Source organism: Jaculus jaculus, chromosome 16 (genome assembly GCF_020740685.1).
Source record: "Jaculus jaculus isolate mJacJac1 chromosome 16, mJacJac1.mat.Y.cur, whole genome shotgun sequence".
In the NCBI taxonomy this organism is placed as follows: Eukaryota; Metazoa; Chordata; class Mammalia; order Rodentia; family Dipodidae; genus Jaculus; species Jaculus jaculus.
The window spans coordinates 39,976,854-39,985,278 of NC_059117.1; the positions used below are offsets into that span (position 1 = coordinate 39,976,854).

The 8,425-nt window shown below is 54.8% G+C and overlaps 1 protein-coding gene across 1 annotated transcript; it reads right to left on the reverse strand.

Moving 5' to 3' along the window:
- Positions 1 to 5,317: 5,317 nt before the first annotated feature.
- Hoxa9 (homeobox A9) lies at positions 5,318 to 8,425 on the reverse strand. The gene is made up of 2 exons (XM_004652788.2): positions 7,717 to 8,425; positions 5,318 to 6,682 (listed from the first exon to the last, which is right to left on the reverse strand). Exons 1-2 carry the CDS (start codon positions 8,309 to 8,311, stop codon positions 6,444 to 6,446), a joined length of 834 nt encoding a protein of 277 aa, XP_004652845.1. The 5' UTR covers positions 8,312 to 8,425; the 3' UTR covers positions 5,318 to 6,443.

Here is an 8,425-nt window from a genome sequence, read left to right on the forward strand (position 1 = left end):
CAGCCCCGCATACCTATTAGGGAACCCCAGATCAGGCGTAAGAATAGCCCCCCGTGCGTTTCCTCGCGGCTGAGCCAGCCCCGGGAGGGTCTCTGCGTCCTGCCCCTCCGGGACCCAGGGCTGGTCTTCCGGCAGGTCTCTGCCCACGTCCCCCTCAGGTCCGGGGAACATCCCGGGGCAGACTCCCCTGCAGACGCGCCAGGCGCAGCGGCTCTTGCTGCGGCCACAGCGAGTACACCGCCGCGACTGGAACCATGTGGTTCGAATAAAGTCAACCTCTCCTGGCTTCCTTTTCTTAATCGGCGGCGGCGCAGTGTTTATCCGCCCAAAGGAAGCAGTGAAGTATTTATCTATTAATGAGCCTCATTTGCCGACATATTTATTAACGTGCGGTTCCCTTCCCTCCTCCCGGGTACTGCGGCCCTGAAGGCTGCGCATTCGTTCCTGGGCACCTGGCTGGTCAGTACATGGCTTAACACCCCTTTGTCCTCTGGATCACGGGGAAGGGAGCTGGGTCTGTATACTCAGCTTGGAAGAACTCAGGAGGAGCAATTTTCCAGTCACACCCTCCAGTACCCGGAGGTTTCTGGCAGCCTTCACGCCAGCCCTCCCTAGTTCTCTACGTTGGGGTAGAATGCCTGGAAGCAATAGATCTTTATAGCGGATTTGTAGACGACAGGGGATCCCAGCGCCTAGGGGTGGCACCCCACTGTGGAGCCCTATTTTTGGAGGCAGTAAAAACAAGTATGGGAACCTTCCTCAAGAGCCACCCAGATATAGCAGCCTCACCTTTTCAAGTACTGGCTCCTAGACAAGGGAGCTCAGAAGGGGTTCATTCCCTCCCAGGAAGACCCTCAGTCCAGGGTGCCCATATTCCAGGCCTCAGGTGCCTGCTGCAGAGTTGGACCAGCTGAAGTCCCTGTTGCCCGAGCTCTGTGGAGGATGACTGGGTGAGCCCTTCCCCTAAATGCCTCATAAACTGCCCAGGCCTCGCTGGAAGCCTTGGTCATCTTTTACTGCCCAGCTCCATTGCACACCATAAACCCGACTTCACAATGGAATTACCCCGGAAATTCTCCTCTAAATTATGGTTTGGCTCCTGGTGTACAAAGCACTCCTCATCACTTTCAGAGGGTCCAGGCTGCTTGTGTTCACTGCACCTTCTTAGGGGGTCATGGGAGGGGTAAAAGAAGGATGAAGGAAGGCTCAAATTTTGATTTAACGAAGCCCGGAGCCCGGAGCCGCGGAGCCCCGGCCGCGCCTGTCTAGTGAAGGGCTGTGGTTTGATTGGAGAGGAAGGCAGGTGGGAGCGGGGCCGTCTTCCTGTGCGGATAAGGACCTTAGGGGCAGCAATAACCGGAATTCTCTTTATGGCGAATGGAGCTTATACTGAATCTCAGATGGCAAATGAAGGAGGAAATACGGAAAGAGAAATTCCAAACAACTGCGTCTTCTGGCGGGGAAATAAAAAAAAAAAGAAAGAAAGAAACTTAAAGGAAAAGAAAGCCAACGAAAAGACACTAGGAGATCAAAGAGATGGAATTAGACGGGTTTGGACCAATAAGTTGTTGCTTGGGTGACACAGAGCAAGTTGCAAAGTGAAAGACCCAGTATGCCACTGGGGTCTGTCTAGGCTCCGGCAAATGGCATGGCCTAGAGAGATGCTGTTCAAAGTACAACCTGCCTTAAGCAGGGCACCCCAGCCGGGAGCGACTTGCGATGTGTGGTAAAATCACACTGGTCGGGAGCTCACTTGGCAGTCCCATCTCAGCTGGTATTTGACCCAGGATATGTCCAAGCCAGTCTTGGCAGGAGGCTCTGTCCCTTTGCCCTAGTCAAGAAAGATCCAAATACTGCCCTCAAAGCCTCTGGGTGCTTCTGGGCCCAAGTCCTCCAGCTGGGCTAGGTCCCTGATATCTCACCTTTGTTTCTGGGTTTCTCTATTCCCGCCTGTCTTCTATGGCCAAATTAAAAAAAAAAAAAAAAAGTTGGACAAAATCGGTCTTTCCATAAGGTCTGTTTAATTCTCTAGCTATTGGTCCTCTAATTATTTGACTGAAATATGCATATTATGTGACAATATCCACAGAAGTACTATTTAACCCATGCCCTAGAGCAGACAAATGTAAGCTAGTTTCTAATCAGTGGAGCCATCTAGATCTTTTTCCACTGCATTCCTGGAGTTCGCTTTTTACCAACCGCCAGAGTTTGTTTCACCCTTGTTTTGCTTTGTTTGGTTTTTGTAAAGTCATCAGCAGCAGCAGCAGCAGCATCCTCAATGTTTAAGTCTAGTTAATAATGTAGACTCAGCTCTTAGCAGCGAATGGCGCCTGCCTGAGTCGGATGGCCACGGGTTGTTTTTCTAAATGTTTCCATTTAAATGTTTTCTTGGAGCCGCTTGAGAGACTGCGGGACTGCTCCCCACCCTGGCCTGATTACAGGCACCAATTCCTCCCCAAAACGAATAAATGAGCTCGGTCCTTAACTTTATCTTGCCTGGGCAAAGTCGGGCAGTGGGAAGCCGCTCTCAGGCAGTCCAGAGCAGGAGAGGGAATATAGTTCCAGCATCCAGGCGGCCAAGGGCAAGAGAGGCCCTGCCGGCCTGGGTAGTTCTCGAAGCCTCTGAGACCTTGGGCGGGCCTGCACCTACCTGGGGCCTTGGTGAGCCATCTGTGACTTGGCATTTGTAGTCAGAAAAATCGAGCTTTCTGTCTGTGTCCACCGATCAGCTATTTGGCCGTTTATTTGCAGTTGTATGAATTGAGATTTCTGCGGTTTAGGATACACAGCCACTGGTAACTCTCCAGGAAGCTATAAAAACCTTCTTACAATCAGATGATGTAGCGAAAAGCATAAGTGGAAATATAAGGAAGATGTGTGTTTGTGATGCCAATGTGTGTGGGAAAGAGAGAGAGAAAGAGGAGAGGAAGGAAAGGAAAATGTCAGCCAAATCCAGTCCCCACTTTTACAGCGTGTTCAGCGCGGAGATGTGGGTCGTAAACATTTTGTGGGCTTGGCGGAGAATATTACGACCCAAATAAATGCACCACGCGGCGTGTATTCACAGGGCTGGGGGTGATTCGAAGGGTTCCCTGCGCCTCTGGGTTTCGCTCCGAAACCATTCTACACCCGTAAGCTGGCCCTCGCACGGGGCTTTGGGGCCGCTAGCTCTGGAGCTGTCCTCCACCTACACCGAGGTGTAGAGTGGGAATGAATTAGGGGGTCCTTGCTTCTGCTCTGCAGCACCTCTATGCCAAGGAAATACCATGGCCACAGAAGTAAAAACGACTTCAAAAACAAGAGCGCCAATGCTGGGGCTACGGTGTCGTTAGACTTGCCATATAAACATCGCGTTTATTTCTGAATAGCCAAACAGTCCCCCGAGAGTGCCCACAGCAGCCAATGCCCAGCAGCCCTACATTAGACAATGACCAAGGATGGCTTTACACCCAATTTTCACCCGCCTAATTTTACTGTCAGGTATGCAAACCAGCTGGATCCTAGGGTCTTGGTTCTCTCTCCAGTGCCGGCGGCTCGCCTGGCCCTGAACCCGGCTCTGATCCAAAGTGCAGGTTTCGGGGCCTCTGGGGCTGGCGCAACTCGTGGCCACATTGTGAGCCCTCTGCACGCCCTCTGTGGGGTCATCGAGTCCCGGGGCCACAGGCGTTCGTCCTCTTGTTCATCCACTGATAAGCGAGGGTCCCTGCAAGCCTCGATATCCCAAGATCTGCGCTGAGCCGAGGATGGTGGCCCTGGAGTGGACCGATGCACGGAGCTGCAGCCCCGCAGCCACCCGGGCAGCTGCTGCCACCACGGAATGGGGCCTGGGAGGAGGGTGCAGCCTGGGTCAGGCAAGCCCTCGGCGCACGCTTGTGTCCCAAGACGGCTTCCAGGCTGGCATGTGCAACACGGAAAATATACGACTGCTATTCACTCAGATACGGGGTTCCCATTCCAGAAAGGCTCGCGTCAAGTCGACATTTTAGGAACAGCCCGGGGTCCAGGCGGCGGGAGATGGCGGCGCAAGCATCTCTTGCGTGGAGCCACACTGCCATCTGCTGGTCGTTTCCTGGTACTGCATCCCCAGCAGCCTGGGCTGGCCTGAACTTCAGAAGCAGGGGCCATCACCCCCCCTCCCAGGGTCCTACTCATATAGGTGGGGCCAGGGCCCATTTTCCTGTGGGTGCCCACGGAGCCCGGAATCTACACCGCAGAGGGGCAATGCCCATAAAAATGGTTGTTTCCGCAGCCGCTTTATCGGCGGCAGACAGAGCAAACAAATGAAAGGGCTTTGGTGGAATACCCTAATTGGGGCTGGACAGTTGTAAACTCATTAAGAGGCGAATTCCAGACAGTTCGCAGACCCGGCCTTTATAGCACACTTCTACAGCCCAGTCTTTGAAGTTCTTTCTGTCTGCAACAACAGAGGGCGTACCAGCCTGGGGTGGGACTTAGGAAGCTTCCTCCAGTAGCTCCCAGATTCCCTTTTCTCGCATTAGAACAGTCAACTTTGCAGAGGGGGTGGGAGAGGGCAAGCGAATGGAAGGGGGTGGGGAGACGCCTGTCCGAACCCTCCAGCCACATCTGGAAGGTGCTTGGGCCTCCGAAGTTGGAGCCGATCCCCCTCACTCCCAGCCCTTTACACCCCATAAACAGTAACAGCCTTTATTTTCTTTTATGGCGCTTTGGGGCTTGTCGGTTGCTATGGCCCTCGCTCTGGCTCTGTTGGGACTTGTCGTGGGAGGGGGGAGGAGGACTGTAGTGCGCGGTGCAGATTGTCCCCCACCAGGTTGGCAGGATACCCTGTGTCGTGGATGCGAGCTTCTTGTCCCTTGAAAGCCCCTAAATGTCTGAGGGAGCCACCTCGTTGCTGGTTGATGCTCTTTTCAAACCTCCCCTGGAGGCTCCCACTTGCTCTGCCTGCTAAGAAAGGTCCCCAGCCCTCTCTGGGGATCCAGGTTTGGGAAATTTCTTGAGGTACCAAGAGGAAAACGTGTCCCCGCTACCCGGGCTGGCTACAATGTCCCACACCGAGCCCAGCTCCTCCAAGGCTCCCCCCTCCCCCCGCCATGCCCCCGCCGTAGACACAAGGCCGTCAGGCTGGCTTCGCGCTGGTCTTTACAGCTGTCCTCCCCAGCTCCTGCGGCCCGGGAGAGCTTCGGCCTGGCTGAACTGGCTGTGGCCGGTCTGGGCTCCCCCACAGCCCGCTGAGGAAAAAAAAAAAAAATAGGGGTAGCTTGCCCTCACCTCGGCCCTGGCCCCCACCCAGAGGCGCTGCCCAGGAGAACAAGATGCAAAAAGCAGATTCGCAAAAAAATAGAAAAGAATCAATATATTTTATTTGGCAAAAAGTTAAATATCTCAACATAACAATTTGGTCAGTAGGCCTTGAGGTAAACTATTGCAAAATATACAGTGTATGTTCAGCCTGATGGAAACTCCAGATTCAAGGATACAAATCTACAGTAGCCCAATGGCAATTTCATTGTGTATAATTTATTATCAATAAAATTAACTCCATTATAATAGGCGTTCATTTTCCCCCAGCTAAAGTTAAACGTAAACCATAGGTAGTGACCTGCACGTATGTATAGCTCCGAATTTCCTTGCCGTTCCTCTGGTGCAAAAGCAGTATTCAAGTTTACCCAATGATGAGATTTTCCTTTAATGTTTAGATCATATTATGTACAATGGACAACACAGGACTATAGAGCATGTAGCGACTAAGATGCCCGAACTTCCATCGTCTATGCATCGCGGAGAACCAACCCCCCCTTTCTTTTTCAAATTTTATTTCACTTGGGAAATCCTTACAACTAGTTTACAATCATAGGTTAACAGCCTAGTAATACAGAAGACGTGTTCCTCTACAGAGCTATACTCTATGCAACTGTTTTTTTTTTTCTTCTCCTTGTAAACAACCTGAGTTCAAATTGAATTCTAGCTTCCATAATCACAAACGGGTGCGTCACCCAGCACAGAAGTTTGAGTCACAAAACATAATTACCACAATAAAACACAGTGTTCAAGTATCTCAGCAGAGCGACCTGCCCACAAAGAGCAAATTAAATTAACTACAGAGACTAAAATCTATACAGCCCGCCATCCACAGTTGTGCATTAGAAAAAGGTAGTTTCATCCTTTTGTGTTAAGTCAGGAGCAGGTAGATTTTTTTTTTTTTAATATATACAAGCTATCACAAACAGCCAACAGCACTAATGCCCTCTGGGGAGTGTGTGTGTGTTACAGAAAATAGAAAGCTTACAATTCATCCTCCATCAAAGCCGCAGGCCTAGGGGCCAGCCTGAGCAGGGTTTGCCAGGGGAAGATGAGGCCTGGGGTTTACAGCAGCTTTGCGCGGGAGATGGGATGGGAGGAAGGAGAAGGGGACACGCAGTCCTCCTCTCTCGGGTTCGCTCTTTTCTAAATGAACCTGGATGCCATCACTCGTCCTTCGCTCTGTCCTTGTTGATTTTCTTCATTTTCATCCTGCGGTTCTGGAACCAGATTTTGACCTGCCTCTCGGTGAGGTTGAGCAGCCGGGCCACCTCGTACCTGCGGTCCCGCGTGAGGTACATGTTGAACAGAAACTCCTTCTCCAGTTCCAGCGTCTGGTGCTTCGTGTAAGGACAGCGCTTCTTCCGCGTGGAGCGAGCGTGGAGCCAGTTGGCCGCGGGGTTATCTGCGGGGGAGAGAGACACTGGGTTTAGAAGCAGCAGCCCCCAGGGTGGGCGCAAGGCAGCCTCCTGGGGAGTCTAAGAGCCGAAGGCAGCCTAAGCCTCAGACTCTGGGGAACCCTGGCAGGCAGCCGCAAGGACGGTCAACTGCGGTCGCACCCGGGGAAAGCCCGGCTCCCCTCCCTTCTGCCGGCCTCCTCTCTCGCCCGTCCCCGGTCCCCTCTCCTTCCTCCCCTCTAACTAAACGCCTTGCCAAAGACGGAAAATGGAAAAACACGTCCTTTCTTCCAGCAGAGGAAAAGCAGACTGCCCTGTGCCCCCGCAGAAAGATTTCATATGTCGTTTTGATTTCTCTCCCTCTCCCTGGTCCCTTGGGCAGCCTTGCAGCGACTCCGTCCACTCGGGGAGGCCGAAGCCTGGCGGCCCGCGGGGTGTCCCGAGACCCGGGCTCGCGCCTCCACTTTATTTGAATAATCTCGCCCTGGGACCCTGGCGGCCTGAAGGCTCAGCTCGGGCAGAATTGACGCCGCCTCGTGCCGAAGGCAAGAACTGGGGGGAACCGGCAGTCTCCCCCGCGCCGCGTCCCGGGCCAAGTTTCCGGGCTGACGTGGGCGCCGCGCTTCGTGAACCATCCAGCCGCACAAAGGGCTCTTCGGGTCTGCTTTCGAAGAACGGCCCAAAGTATTTCTGTCCTGGGCCTGGGCCGCCAACCGAGAGGCGGCGGGTCTGGGCAGGGTTCGCACAGCCCGCCCCGCCCCCTCTCGCTACAGCCGCCTCCTCCCTTTCCCCAGCCGGGCAGGGGCTCTTCACCGGCGTCTGCACGTGGTGGGGGAGACCCCCATCGGAGGTGTTCCAAAACACTAACTTCTGGTTCCCGGCCCCGGTTCAAAAGGTTCCCAGCGAGGACGTAGGCAGGCCGGAGGAGAAGAAGAAGAAGAAGAAGAAAAAAAAAACCAAAAACTGGCATGCCAGCCAGCAGATCCTGGAGGCCGGCGTGGAAGCGGCGGCGGCGGCTGGTTTGAAGGGAGGAGACACTTACTGGGATCGATGGGGGGCTTGTCTCCGCCGCTTTCATTCTCGGCATTGTTTTCGGAGAAGGCACCTTCGCCGGGTGGTTTTTCTCTATCAACTGGAGGAGAACCACAAGCATAGTCAGTGAGGGACAAAGTGTGAGTGTCAAGCGTGGGACAGTCACCCCTTCTGGCCGGCAGCGGTTCAGGTTTAATGCCATAGGGCCGGCTGGAGGGCAAGCCCGCGAAGGAGAGCGCCCCGGGCGTGGGCTCCAGCCAGGAGCGCATGTACCTGCCGTCTGGTGCCGCGGCGGCCACGGGCGCCTGGGGGTGCGCGTATGGGTGGTGATGGTGGTGGTGGTGGTGGTGGTACACGGCGCCGGCGCCCGCCGCGGCCACCGGGTTCCACGGGGCGCCGAACACCGCCGCCTTGGACTGGAAGCTGCAGGGGCTGAAGTCGGGGTGCTCGGGCAGCGCGGGGGCCGCCGCCGGTCGCGGGTTCTGGCCCAGGCTCCCCGGCGGCGCGTAGCGGCCCGCGCCCAGCTCGTCGCCCACTCCGTCGGCGCCCAGCAGGAAGGAGTCCACGTAGTAGTTGCCCAGGGCCCCGCTGGTGGTGGTGGCCATCGCCGTAGCCCCGGCCCCGGCCCGCGGAAATTATGAAACTGCAGATTTCATGTAACAACTTGGTGGCACGAGGGGGGGGGGTACAGTCCCCTAATAAGTTGCCGGCGCCCGCTC

Bases quoted from the DNA above. Each gene is read 5' to 3' on its own strand.
- Hoxa9 (XM_004652788.2), bottom strand. From the start codon at position 8,311: ATGGCCACCACCACCAGCGGGGCCCTGGGCAACTACTACGTGGACTCC. The intron at 6,683-7,716 runs GTAAGTGTCTCC...TCTCCCCCGCAG, and splicing joins CAAGCCCCCCATCGATCCCA to ATAACCCCGCGGCCAACTGG.